Source organism: Erpetoichthys calabaricus, chromosome 2, assembly GCF_900747795.2.
Source record: "Erpetoichthys calabaricus chromosome 2, fErpCal1.3, whole genome shotgun sequence".
Classification (NCBI taxonomy): domain Eukaryota; kingdom Metazoa; phylum Chordata; class Cladistia; order Polypteriformes; family Polypteridae; genus Erpetoichthys; species Erpetoichthys calabaricus.
Genome location: NC_041395.2, coordinates 7,761,800 through 7,782,700, shown reverse-complemented (window position 1 = coordinate 7,782,700; position 20,901 = coordinate 7,761,800). Strand labels below are relative to the sequence as shown.

General features: G+C 43.2%; 1 protein-coding gene across 2 annotated transcripts in view; it reads right to left on the bottom strand.

The window, feature by feature from the left end:
* The window catches only part of pamr1b (peptidase domain containing associated with muscle regeneration 1b), a 214,776-nt gene that overhangs the window by 113,466 nt on the left and 80,409 nt on the right, over positions 1-20,901 (bottom strand). For both annotated transcript variants that reach the window (XM_051923608.1, XM_051923607.1), the window contains exons 2-3: positions 14,815-14,991; positions 8,838-8,963 (exon numbers count right to left, since the gene is read on the bottom strand). In XM_051923608.1, the coding sequence (XP_051779568.1) occupies positions 8,838-8,963; positions 14,815-14,991 (303 nt within the window). The remainder of the gene's footprint in view (positions 1-8,837; positions 8,964-14,814; positions 14,992-20,901) is intronic.

Below are 20,901 nucleotides of genomic sequence, written 5' to 3'. Positions count from 1 at the left end.
CGCACAAGGGACTCACGTTTTCCAAGTAAGTGCCTTGACATTTTATTTTGCAAATTGAAAGTGCTTGCATTGTGTGCTCAGTAATAAATGGTGAAATGCATGGACAGCTGTTTGTGGTAATAAAACGCTTTAATAAAATTACAAAATTGTCGTCCTTGCTTCTGACTAATACTAATAGCTGCTCTAATATATATGGGTATGTTCCAATTAGATCATAGTCATTCTGGAAGATAAGACAGGCGATGTGACACAGTGGTTAAGACTTTGGACTTCAAACCCTGAGTTTATGCCTTTAAATCCCACCGCTGACACCACGTAACTATGAATCTGTGCTCCAATTGGAAAAACAAAAGAAATAGAACCAATCATATCTCAGATGTTGTAGGTCACCGTGGATACAGGCATCAGTTCAATAATCAATAAACAATATGAAGTCTTGACATTATAACAACATTAGAAGAGATTTCACAAAACACATCGAAGCAAATTCTCAATTTTGACTGTTTTTATGTAAGATGTGTCTCACGTCTCCTTTTTGTTTAAAGCTATTTCTCCTAAGGAATGTTAAGAGAAAGATCTGTAACAAAGCTTCTGAAATGAAACATAAATAAAAAATCTCAAGTCTTGTGAGCCATCAAAGATCGACCTACGAGCAGTAATGTTTTCCTATGGGATGTTAATTACATTTCTGATTTATTCTAAAGTAATTTAGTGTTGTCACTTTTCATCATTAATTTCTTCATGTCTTTGGACTGCTACATGTATTTTGTTTGTGGGTTTTCTATTCAGGGCAGGCATTTTGTGCATTGATCTCAGGGGCACCACCATATCATTAGCAATGGCCAGCATTGCCAGTCAAGTGAGCCACTGGCAGTGCCACGTCATCACACTCTAACTGGCTGCTGGACTTTTGTTCTCTCAAACGAAGACACGCGATAGGTCAGCGACTAGGTTAGGGTCGACTTCTGACTCAGATGACGAATTATGCATTAGTTTTGGAGGAAGATTTTTACAGTGCTCAGCATAAATGAGTACATCCCCTTTAGAAATTAAGATTTGAATTTATTTAAACAGCAGAACAATTAGCAGAATTTTGAGTTTTTGTTGTATTAACAGTAAATGCTTGGCCACCGGCATCATTAGGATAAGAAAAAAAATGAATTCTGTTCTAACAAGATGTTACAAAAATGAATACACCATACAACAAATTCCACCCAACCTCATTTCTGGTAGGGTCTCCATGATTTTCAAGAACAGTGCCAACTTCCCGAGGCATGGAGTGAACAATTTGCCACGTCTACCTTTCTCCATGCTGGATGGAGGATGACGTTCCTTCTGTCTTCTCAGAACTCCCCAAAGGTGCTCTCTTGGGTCAACAAGCTTGGCCACCGAATCATTTTCACCCTCTCCTTCATCAGAAATACAGCAGTGGTCTTGGATGTATGCTTTTGGTCAATAGTATGTTGAAAGAATGCCCTGTGACCCAGGGCAGGGAGAGATGGTAGCAATTTCTCCTTTAGTATTTCACGAGGCCATCAATGAAATGCAAATTCTCCAATAACTGCAGCACTCACACAACCCCACAAAGGGGCACTGCCACCACGTGCTTTACTGTGGGCACCATGCATTATTCATTGTACTCCTCGCCCCTTGCGACTCCATACAGTTTGGATGCCAGCAGTTCCAAAAATGTTGTTTTGTCACAGCAAAGGATGGAGTCCCAGTGGTCTTCACCTTTGTCAACATGAGTCCTGGCAAATACTAAACAGGCTTTTTAGTGCATGGATTTCAGCAGTGGCTTCCTTCGTGGGCGACAACCTTGCATGACACTCCGCTGCAGAATACGTTATGTTGTGTCACGAGAAACGGTCCCCACAGTTTTGGCTTTCTTCTGCTTTAGCTAACTGTGATGAACTTGCATGGTGATTTTCCTCAACCCTCCTTATGTTGAGGTGTTCGCTTCCGTGGTGGTCCTCTTGGAAATTCATTTTTTATTGGCTAACTAAAGAGCTTACAATATTGTGATATCCTGTGTAGTGGGAAGTGGCCCCAGCCTACACTCTGGACATCCAGGATCAATGGAGAGATGAGACACAGACAAAAATTGAAGGGTGAATGGTGCATTTACAACCAAAAATGCAGTAGTGTCAGGTGGGTTTTCAGACACAGTCCTTAGCACTGACACTTCTTCAGAGATAAATAAATACAAAAAAAAAAGGAAAAATATGGTGTATTTACAAAAACAGTGCACTCCTACAAGAACTACACACACACTCCAATAATGAAGGTTGTCTTCTTTTATCTCTGGCTCAAGAAGCTCCTCCAACAGGAAAGAAAACAAGTGCACAAGAACAAAACCAAGTGTGTGTGTATACAGAAACAAGAGCACCAAACCCAAAATCAAAATGATCCCAGCACCAAATAAGTATACATACAATGCATCCGGAAAGTATTCACAGCGCATCACTTTTTCCTAATTTTGTTATGTTACAGCCTTATTCCAAAATGGATTAAATTCATTTTTTTCCTCACAATTCTACACACAACACCCCATAATGACAACATGAAAAAAGTTTACTTGAGGTTTTTGCAAATTTATTAAAAATAAAAAAACTGAGAAAGCAAATGTACATAAGTATTCACAGCCTTTGCCATGAAGCTCCAAATTGAGCTCAGGTGCATCCTGTTTCCCCTGATCATCCTTGAGATGTTTCTGCAGCTTCATTGGAGTCCACCTGTGGTAAATTCAGTTGACTGGACATGATTTGGAAAGGCACACACCTGTCTATAGAAGGTCCCACAGTTGACAGTTCATGTCAGAGCACAAACCAAGCATGAAGTCAAAGGAATTGTCTGTAGACCTCCGAGATTGTCTCGAGGCACAAATCTGGAGAAGGTTACAGAAACATTTCTGCTGCTTTGAAGGTCCCAATGAGCACAGTAGCCTCCATCATCCATAAGTGGAAGAAGTTCAAAACCACCAGGACTCTTCCTAGAGCTGGCCGGCCATCTAAATGAGCAATCGGGGGAGAAGGGCCTTAGTCAGGGGGGTGACCAAGAACCCGATGGTCACTCTGTCAGAGCTCCAGAGGTCCTCTGTGGAGAGAGGAGAACCTTCCAGAAGGACAACCATCTCTGCAGCAATCCACCAATCAGGCCTGTATGGTAGAGTGGCCAGATGGAAGCCACTCCTTAGTAAAAGGCACATGGCAGCCCACCTGGGGTTTGCCAAAAGGCACCTGAAGGACTCTCAGACCATGAGAAAGAAAATTCTCTGGTCTGATGAGACCAAGATTGAACTCTTTGGTGTGAATGCCAGGCGTCACCTTTGGAGGAAACCAGGCACTGCTCATCACCAGGCCAATACCATCCCTACAGTGAAGCATGGTGGTTTCATCATATTGTGGGGATGTTTTTCAGTGGCAGGGACTGGGAGACTAGTCAGGATAAAGGAAAAGATGACTGCAGCAATGTACAGAGACATCCTGGATGAAAACCTGCTCCAGAGCGCTCTTGACCTCAGACTGGGGTGACGGTTCATCTTTCAGCAGGACAACGACCCTAAGCACACAGCCAAGATATCAAAGGAGTGGCTTCAGGACAACTCTGTGAATGTCCTTGAGTGGCCCAGCCAGAGCCCAGACTTGAATCTGATTGAACATCTCTGGAGAGATCTTAAAATGGCTGTGCACTGACACTTCCCATCCAACCTGATGGAGCTTGAGAGGTGCTGCAAAGAGGAATGGGCCAAACTGGCCAAGGATAGGTGTGCCAAGCTTGTGGCATCATATTCAACAAGACTTGAGGCTGGAATTGCTGCCAAAGGGGCATCGACAAAGTATTGAGCAAAGGCTGTGAATACTTATGGACATGGGATTTCTCAGTTTGTTTATTTTTAATAAATTTGCAAAAACCTCAAGTAAACTTTTTTTCACGTTGTCATTATGGGGTGTTGTGTGTGGAATTCTGAGGAAAAAAATGAATTTAATCCATTTTGGAATAAGGCTGTAAAATAACAAAATGTGGAAAAAGTGATGAAACTCTGGGAATACTTTCCGGATGCACTGTAACTCTATATACAAAAGAATACACTGCACAACAACGTTTTTGCTTCTTGAACACTGTTGGGTGTTTCTTATCGATTTTTGGGTGCTGATCACGAATATCACATCACAATGTACCCATCATGTACCGTTTCAGTTTTGTCATGATTTTTTTCTTATATTTGTATCGCTCCCATAAGTGACTTATCAACAACGGTTTGTGCCGCCTGGGCATGTCCGGCCATGGAATCAGGTCAGGTTGGAAGCTGTTCTGTAGAAGTTGACATCCTGGGCAGGTCTGAAGGAGCTTGACGCTGTCTCAGCATGCTATAAAGGTGGCTTGCATACTCCGATCCTGTTCACTTGGTTAATATCGATAGTCAGTGTGTATGTAAACGTATCAGTATAGTAAAGTAGAGTATCTGTAGCAATAGAACAACAATTAAGCTTGATGCCATAGACATTTTGGTGTCGATATGTCTCATCAATGTCCTAACAGCCACGATACATTCTGCGATATCTGTGTGTGCGAATATCCACTTGCACCTCAGAGACGTTGGATGACTGCTCTTGTGAAGAAAGCTTATCATCTGTATTTCGGCTGGTGATCAAGACAAGGAATGGGTGCCTCACATTTGCTGTGCGACATGTACTGTCAGTCTGAGAGCCTTGCTCAAAGGCTCTCGAAAGACGATACCATTTGCTGTACCGATGATATGGCGAGAACAGGAAGACCATGTGACGGACTGTTACTTCTGTTTGACTAATGTGTGTGGTTTCTCTGCCAGAAACAAGAAGTCAATTGAATATCCTAATCTGCCTTCAGCAATAAGACCTGTGCCACATGATGACAGTCTTCCAATTCAGAAACCACCAGAGGATTGGACCTTAGATGAACCAGATGAAGAAACTGCAATGCAGGGTACTGACAGTGACATTGATTTTGAAGCGTGTTCATCAGGCGATCCACATCTGATAACACAGTCCGAATTGAACGATTTGGTGAGAGATTTGGGTTTGTCAAAAGCAAAAGTCAAGCTGCTGGGTTCGAGACTGCAGGAATGGTGTTTGCTGTCACCAGGTACGAATATTTCTGTGTTTCGAGGCCGACATCATGATATGTAGTCGACAGTCTCTGCTTCTGTTGTGACATTGAAGGATTGTTCTCAGCCTTGGGTTTTGATCACAACCCGGAAGAGTGGCGTCTCTTCATTGATTTGTCAATGTTAAGCCTGAAAGCTGTTCTGCTACACAATGGCAACGTTTATCCTTCAGTACCTGTTGGCTATGCAGCACACATGGGATAAACGTATGAGAATATGGAACTGTGGCTGAAGCACGTCCAGTATAGCAGGTACAACTGGATTATCTGTGGAGATCTTAAAGTCGTTGCTCTGTTACTAGGACTGCCGCTCGGCTATACAAAGTACTGTTGTTTCATCTGCGAACAGGACAGCCATGCCAAAGACTTGACAGAACTGGCCACTCCGTAAAAAGTTAGTTCCAGGACAGAAAAATGTGGCACATGAATCGCTTGTCGACCAGGCAGACACACAGTCCAGTCCCACCCTCCGGAAATGACCCTCTATCTGCCGCAGCCAGGTGTTACATGGGTGACCCCTTGGCCTGGTCCAGCCACTCGGGTCCCCAACAATGAGGATCTTACAAGCAGGGAAACGCGGCACATGGGAGTAGTGTCATAACTGACGCTCCTTCACAATGCAGGTAATGTGCCTCATTCGGGACTCCATGAGCAACACAAAGTCACACCAATGGTACCCAAGGATTTTCCGGAGAGACACAGTACCAAAGGAGTCCAGTCTTCATGTCAGGTCACTGGATAGCGTCCATGTCTCGCAACCAAATTGCAAGACAGGAAGCACCAGGGCTCTAACTTCGTCCCTTTGCATAGATATCGGGAGCACCACACACCCCTTTCCAGTGACCTCATCACCCCTCATGCTCTCCCAGTCCATCTACTGACTTCACAGAAAGAGTCACATGAATGTCACTGCCGAGGTAAGTTAACCACTCAATGACGAGGTCAACACTCTCTCCACAGATAGACACACTGCTGATGGCCGTGCCCAAGACGTCATTAAAAACAGTCACTGTCCCATTATAAAAGTGTAGTTAGCGCAAAGCAGTATGGGTGCAGCAAGTTCAGAAGCCACTAGAGGGCACTGTAAATTGGTTTAAATGTCCCGCCCTGACCTTGTAATTAATTGTGAGGCGAGCACAAGAGCGAACCCCAAATAGTTACCTCCTGTAGTATAAATTCCTTTGTAATCATCTCTCCCAGAGGCGGCCATAGGTTGTGTGCGGGGCCTTGTGTTGACCAACCCCACGCGTTGCCAGTCATGTCAAATTACCATTATGCGCACAAATTTAATAAAAATAATGTTAACATACACCGAATTTTCTTATTACCGTATTCAGCTACATTTTTGCAAGATAACATGCAGATGTTATCAAAATATAACAATCTATTAATTAAAGTGCAATTCATAATTCATGACAATACCACGACAGTGCGAAATGCAATGCAGTGTCATGCGGAAATTAGCAGGGCCTCTTTTAGAAAAAGTCCCCAAATTGCAAGTATACTCCGAGTCTCGATATGTAGGAACCCAGAGACTAATGGGCCAGACCTATTTTAGGAAGGGATTATACTGGCGACCCTTTTTGGGTGATGAAGGTGGACTATGGAATACATTCACAGACGTACCTATATGGAACATAACCTTGAAGAGGAATTTTAAAAGGGTTTTTCTTAGAAGCTTCTCAGATATATACGGGGTGTCCCAAAAGTCACTATACACTTCCTTGTTCCTATTACGACTACCGTTACTGCAGAAAATTACCTGGAGATGCTGCAGGAGTTTGCTGTACCACAACTTCAGGCGAGGAGTGACCTTGCTGATGTCTTTTTTCAACAAGATGGCGCCCCTCCCCACTTTTCCAGGTTAGTCAGAGATTTCCAGAACATCAAGTTTCCTGATCGATGGATCGGTCGAAGTGGTCCCCTCGAATGGGCTCTGCGCTCCCCTGACCTTACACCTTGTGACTTTTTTTCTGTGGGACTATATCAAAAGCAAGGTGTATGCCACTAAGTCCCGTAACCTGTTACAGCTCGAGGAAAGAAGCTGCACGGCCTGCAGCGAGGTCGGGGAAGACATGCTGCCAAAACGTTGCAGAGGCTCACATCCGAAGGTGGCTGAAAGTTGTCGAAAATGGAGGCGCTCACATGGAGGTATACAACTAGTCTTCAAGGCGTCGGAACGTGATGACAAGCCAAGCAAGTAAAACTGCAAGGACTCCGTTGTTGATGCTAGAAATATTAATACACTCAGTATCTATCAGAATTTATTAAAAGTGTATAGTGTCTTCTGGGACACCCTGTATATACTGGAGAATATAACTTGACAAATCCGCTCAAACGGGACACACACGGACCTCAAAAGTGGGGCCCCCTTAGGCACGGTGCCTGGGGAGGTCGCCCCATTTGCCACCGTGGTTTTAAATAAAGCCGTATTTTGATACTTTTCAGGAATTTCTGGTATTTAGTCCAGGTTGGAGACTCTCATGGGTACTTTCTACTTTCTGTATACACTTGATGTATTTTAATTGTAGAGTATGTGTTCATGTGCAGAGCATTAGAACATTTGAACAATCTGGATGTGAACACACCATTCAGGCCAACACATCTTGCCAGTCCTATGTACTTAACTCTTCTAAAATAACATCAAGTCCAGTTTTGGAGGCCCCTAAAGTCCTCCTGCCCACCACACAACTTGTTCACTTATTCCACACATCAATGTTTCATTGTGTGAAGATAAACTTCCTAATGTTTGTGTGAAATTTCCCCTTCACAAGTTTCCAACTGTGTCCCCGTGTTCTTGATGAACTCATTTTAAAGTCACCGTCTTCCCTTCATCATTTTGCACACTTCACTCAGGTCTCCTCTTAATCTTCTTTTTCTTAAACTGTAAAGGCTCAGCTCTTTTAATCTCTCCTCATAACTCATCCCCTGTAGCCCCGAATCAGCCTAGTTGATCTTCTCTGGACCTTCTCTTGTGCTGGAGACCAAAACAGCACCCAGGACACCAGATGAGGCCTCACCAGTGTGTTATAAAGCTTGAGCAGAACCTCCTGTGGCTTGTACTCCACACATCAAGGCGCTATATCACCCGACAGTCTGTGAGCCTTCTTAATGGCTTCTGAACACTGTCTGGAAGTCAATAGCTTAGAGTCCACTATGACTCCTAAATCCCTCTCATAAGCACTTTCAATGCTTAGGCCTCAAGTCGAGTCTCAAAGGTCGCTGACGTCCTCCTGCCACCACAGTACTTGTTCACTTATTCCACACATCAATGTTTCTTTGTGTGAAGATAAACTTCCTAATGTTTGTGTGAAATTTCCCCTTCACAAGTTTCTAACTGTGTCCCCGTGTTCTTGATGAACTCATATTAAAGTCACCGTCTCGATCCACTGGACTAATTCTCTTCATCATTTTAAACGTTTCAGTCAGGTCTCCTCTTCATCTCCTTTAGCCTCAGCTCTTTTAATCTTTCCTCCAAACTCAACCCCTATAGCCCTGAATCAGCCTAGTCTCTCTTCTCTGGACCTTCTCTAGTGCTGCTATGTCCTTTTTGTAGCCTGGAAACCAAAACTGCACCCAGGACTCCAGAGGAGGCCTCACCAGTGTGTTATAAAGCTTAATCTTCAGAACAGCCTGATTTGTTGTAATGGTTAGTGTGGAAATGAGATAAAAAGTAGAAGTGGTATACTGACTCATGCAGTCTCCTCCAGACCAGCCGGTTCTGCACTCAGAGCAGTACTTTCCTTTGATGAAGAAGTCGTCCTGAACTCCCCACGTTCCATTGTTGCAGCGCTTGCAGTTCTCAAATATGCTGCATCCTGAAAAGGAAAGAAAGAGAGAAACCTAATTAAAAAAAAACTGATCTGCCTATAGTTAAGATATTAAGGAATAATTAAATAAACTGAAATATTACAGGAATGGTTCTTCAACTTTTTCTTCCTTGTGACCCATTTTGGCCTATTTGTGTGTCTTTGCAACCCAATCTTTGATAATTGCCGCCAACCTTCGTAACTCGTGTAGGGCTAATGCCTTGGTAAATAGATGCTGATTGTTATCCGGGGGAGTTTGTTTCAGCCATGCAAGAGGTGACCCATCACAAATGTTTCCACAAACCATTATAGAAACATTATAGACATTTGAGTCACAAACCAACACCTCATTAGGGAAGTCGTGATAAGAACGGGCCATTCAGCCCAACAACCTCGCCGATCGTCTTCACTCTGATTGTCCAAAGTAGCATCAGGTTGAACTTTGAATGTCCCTAATGTCCAACTCTCCAACACACTACTAAATTATCCTTATCCATATGAGCGCCCACAACCACAGATTACTTCTAATGTCTACGAATCGGAAATAAATTGTCCTCACTAATTGACTGGTTAATTGTGAAAGTCAAACAACAAGTGTAAGAAGCTTCAGGGATGTCAGTCTGTCCAGTTATGAAGTAGAAGCGACAGTTTGCAAAACCGAGCGGAGAATTTGCGTATGTCAGGGTTTGAGCTACCATGAAAATGTGCGTGGCTTTATGCCAAGTTTAGGTTTTGTACTTCGCGATTGGAGCCTGGAAACAGGAGTACGCAACATTTTTCTGCATACGCACTGTTTATACATGAGGCCCTTGGAGAGGGAACAGCAAGACCCCCCAAAAAGGGAATGGAGGCCACAGACAATTGCTCTGTCCTTCATGACTGGTTCTTCTCTAGTTTGCATTTTGCTGGTGTTTTTGTCACTACTGGCAGCATGAGGTGGTACTGTCAGCCGAATCAGGAAGTCCAGCTGCGCCTGGATGGTACATCCACATGTGCAGTCACAAGAAGGTCTCAAGAGCATGAAGGAGATGGTGAGGAAGGCAGGCTCTACTGTAGGCACAGAGCTGGACAGTCTGACATCCGTGGCAGAGCGACGGGCGCTGAGCAGACTCCTGTCAATCATGGAGAATCCACTACATCCACTGAACAGGATCATCTCCAGACAGAGGAGCAGCTTCAGCGACAGACTGCTGTCACCGTCCTGCTCCACTGACAGACTGAGGAGATCATTCCTCCGCCACACTATGCGACTCTTCAATTCCACCGGGGGGTAAACGTTAACATTATACAAAGTTATTGACTGTCTGTTATACCTGCATTGTTATCACTCTTTAATATTGTTTTTTATCAATATACTGCTGCTGGAGTATGGGAATTTCCCCTTGAGATTAATAAAGTATCTATCTATCTATCTATCTATCTATCTATCTATCTATCTATCTATCTATCTATCTATCTATCTATCTATCTATCTATCTATCTATCTATCTATCTATCTATCTATCTATCTATCTATCTATCTATCTATCTATCTATCTATCTATCTATCTATCTATCTATCTATATAATGGAAGTTTCTTAATTTGTTATTAACTGTTAGTTTATTTACTTGGATAGACACCCCTGATATCTTTTATTTATTACATAATTGTTATGTATAGTAAGTATTTACTATTTATTGAATTACTTATTATGGATTTTTCATGTTGCACCTTTGCCCAATTGGTTCATAAACCTATGCACAGTTTTGCACACTTTAATCCTGTTGTCATCTTCTCACTTCTCCTTGTCCATCCTCAAGATGCCCAACCAGTGGCCAAGGCACCAGGCGTTGGATGGGTAGATTCGGTTCACTTGGCTGATTTGGTCATTGATGCCGCCTTCATTTATATAAAGCTGCTGCCTTCCTGAGTAAGATGTGATTCAGAGACCCTTTGGGTCTTCTGCCCAGTACACTTCATTAACATGGTGGTGTGACGAAAAACTCCTTCAAAGAAGCCATGAAAGATGAAGAGGGAAAGGTAGAATAAGACAGCAGTCAAATCTTTATCTTACCTGGATGAGTAATGCAAGGGCCGCACTCATTCCACAAACCCTAACATGTGACACAGCATCGCCAATAAGGTCCCCCTGGTTCGGACCCTTGAAGCGGATTTGATCGCACTCACAGCACCCTCTCTGTTATGAACTTCCAATGTAGAAAAGAGAGTTCCACTATTCTTCAAATCAAAAATACCCAATCAAAGGGGAATATGCCATCAAACACTGGTGAACACAGGATCTTTATAATATCAAAAGATATATTACTTCAAAAATGTTTTCAATAAAGCTCCATGGAGCACAAAGGTAAAAGGAGTTGCCCAAACCAATACGACAATCCAATGCAATCCAAGTCCCAATACAGAAATCCAGAGCAACAAAAATCCAGCGATATCACAAAAGCACAAACATCTCACCAATTCGCTAGCGCAGTCGTATGAACCACAAGCTACTGTGGGAAACCCTCACCTTTACAGGGCAGACAGGAATAGGTGGTCCAGCCGTTTGTGAAACCACCCACAGAACACAAGGAAAATAACAAAAGCTTCGAGACAAAATCAGAAACCTGAAACTGGGATTGGAACCCTATCTATGGGAGGAACACTGGAGGAAAAATCATGCTGTCTCCACGAGTAAGACGTGGTTATGCAGAATCAGAGACCAATTGGCTCTTCAGCCCATTATACTTCATTAACAGGGTGGTGTGAAGATCAACACCTTCAAGGAGACCAGGAAAGATGAAGAGGAACATGCAGAGTAAGACATCATCTTCATCTTGTTTGGATGAACAATGCAAGAGTCTCACTCAATCCACAAATCCTAAAGCGTCGCACAGCATTGCCAATAAGGTCCCTCTGGTTCAGACCTTTGAAGCGGATTGGATCGCACTCACAGCAATCTCTGTTTTATGAAGTTGGAGTTCCAAAACACAAAGAGAGTTCTGATATACCAGTCACATCTTCATCATGTCTGGATGAATAATCCAAGGGTCGCACTCATTCACTTCATTCATACAGCACAGCATAGCTAATAACATCTCCAAGGCTTGGATACCTGCAGTGGATTTCAGAGCGCCTTCGGTGTTATGAACTTGGAGTTCCAAAGTACAAAGAGAGTTCCACAATTCTCCAAGTCTAAAATGTGCACTAGAAGGGGACATACCATCAAAGCCCAGCTAGATATACAGTAAGGGAAAATACAGGATCGTTATAAAATAAAAAAGGTTTTTCAAAGACAGTGAAGTTCCATGGAGCACAAAAAGCAAAAGAAGTTGTCCATAAATTATAAGGCAACAAGGACAGTTTTAGAGAATAAGGTCAAAATATCCAGTGACATCACAAGAGCACAAGAACTGCAAGTAAACTCATCGACTCCTTAGCGCATTTCAATGGACCACCAGGATCGGAGGGAATCCCTCACCTTTTAAAAGGCTGAGGACAGGCCCTGGCAGTGATGAGTGGGTGGTCTTACCTCTTGGGGACCCACCCACAGAACATAAGGCACATATCAAAGGTTTAGAGACAAAACAAGGAGTGTGGTATTAGTGGTATTGTATGAGGAAGTCGGGAGTGGCAGAGAAGTACGTAAGAGTTGTACAGGATATGTATGAGGGAAGTGTGACAGTGGTGAGGTCTGTGATAGGAGTGATGGAGGTGGGATTACATCAGGGATCGGCTCTGAGCCCTTTCTTATTTGCAATGGTGATGGACAGGTTGACAGACAAGATTACACAGGAGTCCCCGTGGACTTTGCTGAAGACCTTGTGAGTTGTTTTGAGAGTAGGGAGCAGGTTGAGGAGACCCTGGAGAGGTGGAGATATGAGAGGAGAGGAATGAAGGTCAGTAGGACCACTGTAATAAAAAGGTTTTCTCTGTAACAGGAGAAGGGATAAAATAAAGGAGTAAGAGGGGGTTGGTCGCTTCAGTGCAAAACCAGCTACAAAGATTGGAACGTTTGGGATGATAGCGAAAGAATGTGCAAAAACTTGTTTCTCATAAAGGGTTTCAGAATGTTTTAGGGAAAGGTTAATTAATGCAAGATGTTTTTCTGTAAGTTGTTTTGATGTCTCTAAGAAGGGTTGTTTTAGGCTTTGTAGAGATAACACATAAGTTGTCCCGTGGGAAGATGTGTGCAGAAACTGATCACTTCTGTATACACTGCTTACACGTAAGCCATTTTGGGCAAGGACACTCAATTAGTATATAAGGGAAGGTTCCGCCCTCAGTTTCTTTGGAAGCTCAACCGTGGGGAACGTGCACACCGCCCGGTATTGGACCAGGCTCACGAGTTGATCCTCTGACGAGACTGACACGCGGGCTCCCTCAGTCTACTGGTCTAGGATGATGGCTCTGGGTCTTTTGATATTACTGTAAGTCAATAGTATAATTCATATATTGATATTACTGTAAGTCAATAGTATAATTCATATATCTGTATTTACTGTAAGTCAATAGTATAATTCATATATCTGTATTACTGTAAGTCAATAGTATAATTCATATATATATATTACTGTGAGTCAATAGTACAATTCCTATATCTGCATGTATATTGCTATTATATTGTATGTAATTGATATTATATCTGAACAAGTAAACACAATTGAAGTATTGGACCTTTCCTCTCTGATTCCTGCCTGCTTATTTTCTGTTAAAACCTTTGAACCATTTTCCCAAACTAAAACAACCACCATAACAGAACACATGTGTGTGAATGAGAGGAAGGTCAGAGGAATGGTGAGGATGCAGGGAGTAGAGTTGGTGAAGGTGGATGAGTTTAAATACTTGGGATCAACAGTACAGAGTAATGGGGATTGTGGAAGAGAAGTGAAGAAGAGAGTGCAGGCAGAGTGGAGAAGAGTGTCAGGAGTAATTGGTGACAGACGGGTATCAGCAAGAGTGAAAGGGAAGGTCTCCAGGACGGTAGTGAGACCAGCTATGTTATATGGGCGGGAGATGGTGGCACAGGAGACAGAGCTGGAGGTGGCAGAGTTAAAGATGCTAAGATTTGCATTGGGTGTGATGAGGATGGACAGGATTAGAAATGAGGACATTGGAGGGTCAACTCAGGTGGGACGATTGGGAGACAAAGTCAGAGAGGTGAGAGTCTGTGGAGCACAAAGGCAAAAGAAGTTGTCCATAAATTATAAGGCAACAAGGACAGTTTTATAGAGACGAAGGTCAAAATATCCAGGGATATCACAAAAGCCTAATAACCGCAAGTAAACTCATCGACTCCTTAGCGCATTTCAATGGACCACCAGGAACTGAGGGAATCCCTTACCTTTTAAAAGGCTGAGGACAGGCCCTGGCAGTGATGAGTGGGTGGTCTTACCTCTTGGGGACCCACCCACAGAACATAAGGCACATTTCAAAGGTTTAGAGACAAAACAAGGAGTGTGGTATTTGTGGTATTGTATGAGGAAGTCGGGAGTGGCAGAGAAGTATGTAAGAGTGGTACAGGATATGTACGAGGGAAGTGTGACATTGGTGAGGTCTGCGGTGGGAGTGACAGAGGTGGGATTACATCAGGGATCGGCTATGAGCCCTTTCTAATTTGCAATGGTGATGGACAGGTTATGCAAATAATTAACCAAAGTAACGTGAACATAAATAACTCATGAAGGACATGACACAAGCGGAGGAACCCTGGCTGAAATACGATGCTGTCTCCATGAGTAAGATGAGTTATGCAGAATTAGAGACCCATTGGAACTTCAGAACATTATATTTCATTAACTTGGCAGTGTGAAAACCACCTTCAAAGAAACCATGAAAGATGAAGAGAGAAGCGCCGAATAAGACCCTCGGTCAAATCTTACCTGGGTGAATAATGCAAGGGTCACACTCATTCGCCTCATTCCTACAGCACGGCACAGCATAGCCAATGACGTCCCCCTGGTTCGGACACTTGCAGCGGATCTGATCGTACTCACAGCACCCTCGGCACATGATGTTCCACTCGGCCCCAGGACAGTTTTCATTGATGACGGTGTATTCTGTAAGACATGGACACAAAGACTCTGGTGAGGCCACCGATTGTCACCTGGCATTTCACAGTAAGTAGCTTGTACCTGGAATAAGACATGTGACGGCTCTCAGCCTGGCTCATCGTTTACCTTGGATAACTCCACAAATAAACAACTCAGTAGCACATTGATTGACGCTGCTGTTTCTCCACACTTTGAGTCCTCTCCTTGGTGGTTCAGTGTGGAGTATATTTTTTGCCTGTGTCTGCATATAGTTTTGTCGAGTACTAGGATTCCAGCTTTGAGGTATCTTCTCTGATGTTTTCATTCTCTTTTAGGATTTTTTTATACCAATCCCTTTGCTCTTGTTTAGTCTTTGTTTTGTTTGTAGTGAAGACTCATGACTTCAGTTTAGAACACCCTGACTAGAGCTGCTGATGAACTGTGCAGACTGCATCTCACAAAACAGAAGTAATATGATTATTATAATTGGTTACTAATCCTCACCTATTCTCTTTCTCTTCCCGGTACTCAAAGGTAGCACTTGGTGCCACTGCCCACCTGCCAAGTTGTCTACCTGCCTAAGGTAAAGTCATCTCTGATGGAGGATCATAGGAATCATTGGGTAGAGGGGTCCTGTCATCAGATTGGCTGGCCCAGCGCTGACTCAGCTGTGGAATGGCCAATCGGGGTAGGCAGCTTGATGGCCGAGGTCTCCAGGACTTCAGGGATATCATCTACTGTTAAATTCTGCTCTGTACTTGTAATATTTCTCTTGTACTCTTGTATTGTATTAAGGATTACTTGTGTTCTGTTCTGTGTATTTGATTGTATTTATTCCCTTTTTTTTGACACCCACTGCACGCTCAACCTATCTGGAAAGGGGTCTCTCTTTGAACTGTTTCTTCTTTTTTTTCCCTCCAGCATAAGATAACAATCATTAAAGCAATGAAAGGAAAAAAAGAAGGGATATTTACATATTAACATATTTGCATAATTCTCAAACAAAAAGTACAAAAACAAGGATCGAATACAAACTTTCCCAGATTAGGGTGCGAGACGCTCTCGCCCGAGATAACCCGGTTCCCCTCCAATCATCCCAAATGAACATGGTAAAATGGTGGAAGCCCCACGGAGTACGCCGTCTGCCGATGCTAATAACCAAAATGTTCTGTCCTACCAGTCTCAAAGGTCGATCACTCTGGTGAAACCAAAAAAAAGTTCATCTTCAGAGACGCATCTCCCTTGTATCCCCGAGTAAAATAAAACCTTCTTTCCAGCAGGTGGCACGCAGGTGGATTCTTGGCGCTAACTCGCTGCTTCTCCATGCTCCACCACCCGAGGTCTTTCCCACTCTCTCCCTTCCTTAACTGCCTTCAGTCCAACCATCCTGTCCACGCTGAGTCTTCCCAATTTTTGGTGGACCCTCCGCACACCCCTTTTCCTGATGTACACCCAAAGGAGACTCCAACTGACAAAGGGACCATAATACATGTGGCACTCACTACATGGTTGCGAGACATCCAGTGACCTGAGACAAAGACTGGACTTCTTCATGTGTGTCTTTCCAGAGAGTCCTTGGGTCCCACTGGATTGACTTTGTGTTGCTCATGGAATCCCGAATGAGGCACATGACCTGCATTGTGAGGGAGTGTCAGTTATGGCACTACGGCCATGTGGCATGATTACCCAAGAATGATCCTTATTATTGAGGACCCGAGTGGCTGGAGCAGGCCAAGGGGACGCCCACGTAACACCTCCATGTCTGCCTGGGGTGTTGCCAACTAGGATCCCGAGCTGTTTGATTGTGTGGTGCTGCACCAGTGAGTCCTCCCCAACCTGACCTGACCTGGCTTCTGCCCATCTTAAGTTAAGCAGCCCTTGGCCATTTGGAGCTTACATGAAGTTACAGGACAGGGTTGGCCTAATAAAAATCTGTGCCATTGCTCGAGCAGTCATTTCTGTATGCCTTCAGCCTCTGACTCTACTACTGAGTTCTCTTTCATTGTCTTTTTCTCCTTGGAGACATTTAGGGGTTTTGGATTTGCCTTCTTATTTATGTTCTCTACTTAGATTTAAGCTTATGCACTGAAGTGTGGTGTTTCTTTTTTCATTTCTGTAATTACAGGGGTTTCTTTCCCTCTTCATTTTTTCAGATTTACAGAGTATTTTTGATTGCATTACCATGTAGCTATCCCAACCTGTTTTAGCTTCTTTCCTTTCCCTTCCCTTCATTCTAATGCTGGTTATAAATTTGAGGATTTGTGTCATTTCGAGCTTAGCTAAATTGAATAGTAGAATATTTTAGTCTTCTGGTACATTGCTAGGGCTTTCTTTTTTTGAATAAACCAATTATTCACTTTGTGTTGAACCCTTTTCCTCTCTTCTTATTGTCAGCCCACTAAATGCAAGTCAGGGTCGCAGGGGGCCCAGTGTCTATCCTGGCAGCATTGGGTATGAGGTAGGAAAACACCCTGATAGAAGGTACCAGTCTATCACAGGGGCCTACTTAGAGTCACCCAGAAAGCTAATCTGTACATCTTTGTGGTCTCATGTATGGAGGCAACCAGTGGTAGACCTGAACAGAAGACAGCAGAAAAGGAGGTAGGATTGCTGTTTATGCCAAACAGAATTTAAATGTAAGTCCTCTTCAGTTGGCCAATGAGCCCATCTTAGTGAGCACGTGTGGCTTCACCTGGAGAGCATTAGGGAAAGAGGTCTTATTTTAGGAGGGTGTTATAGACCACCCAATTAAGACAATAATTTCTATACAACGTCAAAAAGGCAAGTTTACATTGAGATATTAGAGTCATTGGGGACTTAATAACCTTGCAGATGGAGTAGCACAAGAGTTTGTAGAAGTAATCAGCGACTCTTTTCTAACACAGCATGTTAAAGCACCAACACGGGGTGAAGCCTGTCTGGATTTAGTATTTTCTAATAATCAAGATAGAATTGATGGTGTAGAGGTGATTGGACCACTAGGGTCACGTGACCATAATATAATACAATTCTCAGAAATTTGGAAGAGTGCATATGCAAAGACTAAAATTGTTAAGTTTAAGTTTAGTAGAGCTAATTTTGAACAGATGTGACAAAGTCTAAGTAGGATAGACTGGGATAAGCTTTTAAGTGTGGAGACAGTCGAGGAGCAGAGGAACAAGTTTAAACATGTGTTACAAGTAATGCAGGACAGATACAGACCTAAATCTGGAATTCATAGGAAACGTAAAACTCCACAGTGATTTAATAAAGATTTAAAAAAGAAGTTGCAAAGGAAAAAACTGCTTTATAAGGCATATAAAACTAATGACTGCAAAGTGAATCATAGAGCGTATGAGAACATGATGGCAACCATTAAGAAGGATATCAGGGTGGCAAAAAGACAGTTGCAGTGGAATATAGCAGATAAGGAGAAAGACGACCCTCAGAGATTCTTTCAGTATTTTAGCAGTAAAAGAAAAGTCAAGGAGGAGGTGAAGTGCAACAGGAATAGTAAAGGGGAATTAAAAGATACAGACAATGAAATTGTGGACGCTCTAAACTTGCATTTTTCTGATGTCTTCAAAAGTGAGCAAGTGGATAACCTCAGAGCAGTAACAGGGACTACTAAGGAGGTACTGAGGGATTGTAGAGAGAGAAGAGCTGCTGAGATTAAACAAGCTGAAATCAAACCAATCACCAGGACCAGATAATATTTAGCCTTGAGTTCTTAAGGAGGCTAGCGAGTACAGATATAAACCCTTGACATATTTTGTTTAGTAAGTCACTGTGCATGGGGGAGATTCTGAAGGACTGGAAAATGGCAAATATCATCCCATTATATAAAAAGGGTGACTGGGCAGATCCAAACAACTATAGGCCAGTAAGCTTAACATGCATCACAGGAAAACTAATGGAAGGAATTATTAAGGATAAGATTGAGTAACACCTGGCAAGGACAGGACAGACAGCATGGGGTCAAAAGAGGGAGGTCATGTTTTACTAACAGGCTGGAATTCTATGAGGAGGCAACAAAAGGATACGATCAGAGTGGAGTAGGTGAGATTATTTATCTTGACTTTCGGAAAGCATTTGATGAGGTGCCACATGAGAGGTGGGCATCAAACTAAAAGAAGTGGCAGTTCAGGGTGTGGTGGGTGCAGAATTGGCTCAGACACAGGAAGCAGAGGGTGATGGTGTGAGGAATCTCATGAGAATTGGGTGATGTTAAGAGTGGTGACCAGCAGGGGGCAGTGCTGGGGCCGCTGATATTTTTAATATCTATAAATGATTTAGATAGGAATTTAAGGAACAAACTGGTTGAGGTTGCAGATGATACCAAGATTGGTGGATTAGCAGATAATTTGGAATCCATTATATCATTACAGAAGGACTTGGACAGCAGACAGGCTTGGGCAGATTTGTGGACGATGAAATTTAATGTCAGTAATTGTAAAGAATTACACAGAGGAAGGAAAAATGTTAGGTTTGAATACACAACTGGAGGCCTGAAAATCGAGAGTACACCTTATGCGAAGGATTTTTGAGTCGTACTGGACTCTAAGCTATCAACTTCCAGCTAGTGTTCAGAAGCCATTAAGAAGGCTAACAGAATATCAGGTTATGATGTGTGGAGTACAAGTCACAGGAGGTTCTGCTCAAGCTTTATATCACACTGGTGAGGCCTCAACTGGAAACTTGTGTGCAGTTTGGGTCTCCAGGCTACAAAAAGGACATAGCAGCACAAGAGAAGGTCCAGAGAAGAGCGACTAGACTGATTCAAGGCTTTAGGGGATGAGTTATGAGGAAAGATTAAAAGAGCTGAGCCTTAAGGAGATGAAGAGGAGACCTGACTGAAGTGAAGGGAATTAGTCCATTGGATCGAGACTGTTATTTTCTGTCAAGAACACGGGGACACAGTTGGAAACTTGTTAAGTGTAAATTTCACACAAACATTAGGAAGTTTTTCTTTACACAAAGAACGATAGAAACTTGGAATAAACGACCAAGCAGTGTGATAGACATTAAGACTTTAGGGACTTTCAAACTCAACTCAATGTTTTTTTGGAAGAAATAAGTGGAGAGGACTGGCAAGCTTTGTTGGGCTGAATGGCCTGTTCTAGTCCAGTGTTCTAATGTTCTAATGAAGCTTGAAATGTTATATTGACCATTTCACAACCAGCAGCAAAGTCTTGGTAACAGCTGTGATCTTCTTCAGTGTTGTTGTTCCACAACAGATCTGTGATCATCTGGGTCATCTCCACACTCCCTTGTCACATCCAGGAGCCTCTTTCACTCAGAACCAATGGGCTGCTGCAAAAAGTGTCAAGTGCTTTTATGAAAATCCGAAAAGGAACATGGTGCAAACAGGGTGCTGTGGAAGTTCAACCCTAATCCCTAAACACAATGCAAATCGTGAATGTTAAAAAGTCCATTAAATAAGCAACATAACATCCATAAAATCAAGGTTAAAATCACAGTCAGGAGGCTGTTTCTTAAAAGCTTACATCTAAAACACAACATTGGATGGGATCCTGCAGCCAGAGGAGGCGTCCTTCCGACAGGTGCAGTCAACCCTAAATACCTGGCACAGTCCTCTGATATCCAAGGGGTGCACTCTACACATCACCCACCGCCAGTCCTTAGGTGTCTGTGTGAGACACCACATAACGGAGCTGCTCCTACTCCACAGTATCGCTCAATAGGAGCACCACTCCTTCAGCCCCTGAGGCTTGCGCCAGACCACCTGCCTCCATTCCACTGTTGCATGGGCTCTCCCAATCCCGCCTCTCGCTCTCACTTTCTTATAATTTTCTCAAGTTTTTCATACTGTCTGCCTTTTTGCTCTTTCTCAGGCCTGCAAGCTCCTCCTCCCTTGGCTTGATTGGGCAAAGCTGTGACACTCCGCCCACTCCGAGGTGGACTCAGGTTGGCTGACTGATCCGCTCGCCTTTGCAT